Source organism: Penaeus monodon, chromosome 28, assembly GCF_015228065.2.
Source record: "Penaeus monodon isolate SGIC_2016 chromosome 28, NSTDA_Pmon_1, whole genome shotgun sequence".
Taxonomy (NCBI): Eukaryota; Metazoa; Arthropoda; class Malacostraca; order Decapoda; family Penaeidae; genus Penaeus; species Penaeus monodon.
In genome coordinates this window covers 32,602,028-32,602,661 of record NC_051413.1, presented here as the reverse complement: position 1 = coordinate 32,602,661, position 634 = coordinate 32,602,028, and the positions used below count along the sequence as shown (strand labels likewise).

Here is a 634-nt window from a genome sequence, read left to right as displayed (position 1 = left end):
ATGCATAAATGTTCATATGTTTCTACATAGCTTGATTCTTTGCCTTTTCCGTGTTTTCCGGATTTGAAGAGGATTTTGATGCTTCATTTATCCCCTTTTAATGTAACTTTTTTATTATTTTTTTTTCAGAGAGTGGTTATGAGCATTGCTACCGGAATTATATAAATTTCCTATCAACATGCTCCCATTATCTTTGCCTGGTATTGTGTATTTACTGATATCATGATTTAGCACTCGTATTTCCTCATATAACTGGGCATATTATCCATGTTATTATCCAGAGCTGGTATTGTTCATTATAATATAAGTTACTGTATACATGTTTCAACCGCAGATGCAGATAATACAGTAAATTAAATCAGTATATAGTAAATACAGCTTTCAAGAACGGACAGAATGAAACAAAGGATAGCACTGAATATCTTTATTAAGGTGTTTTTAGTCTATGTTTTCTATAGATGAATTGTATTACATAAGTATTCAGTGCACATTTTCCATTGCAGTGCAAGATACAACTTGATTCTGGTCAGATTTTGCTGAATGTGTGCAGGAACACAAAAAGGAAATTGACAAAACAATTACACGTAAATTTCAGTGACATAAGAATTTTTTATATTAATGACAACAAACAACA

At 31.1% G+C, this 634-nt stretch overlaps 1 protein-coding gene across 1 annotated transcript in view; it reads left to right on the top strand.

The window, feature by feature from the left end:
* Positions 1 to 540, top strand: part of LOC119591176 (leucine zipper transcription factor-like protein 1) — an 11,362-nt gene extending 10,822 nt beyond the window's left edge. The window contains exon 6 of the mRNA XM_037939885.1: positions 504 to 540. Within this exon, the coding sequence (XP_037795813.1) occupies positions 504 to 540 (37 nt within the window). The remainder of the gene's footprint in view (positions 1 to 503) is intronic.
* The last annotated feature ends 94 nt before the right edge of the window (positions 541 to 634 follow it).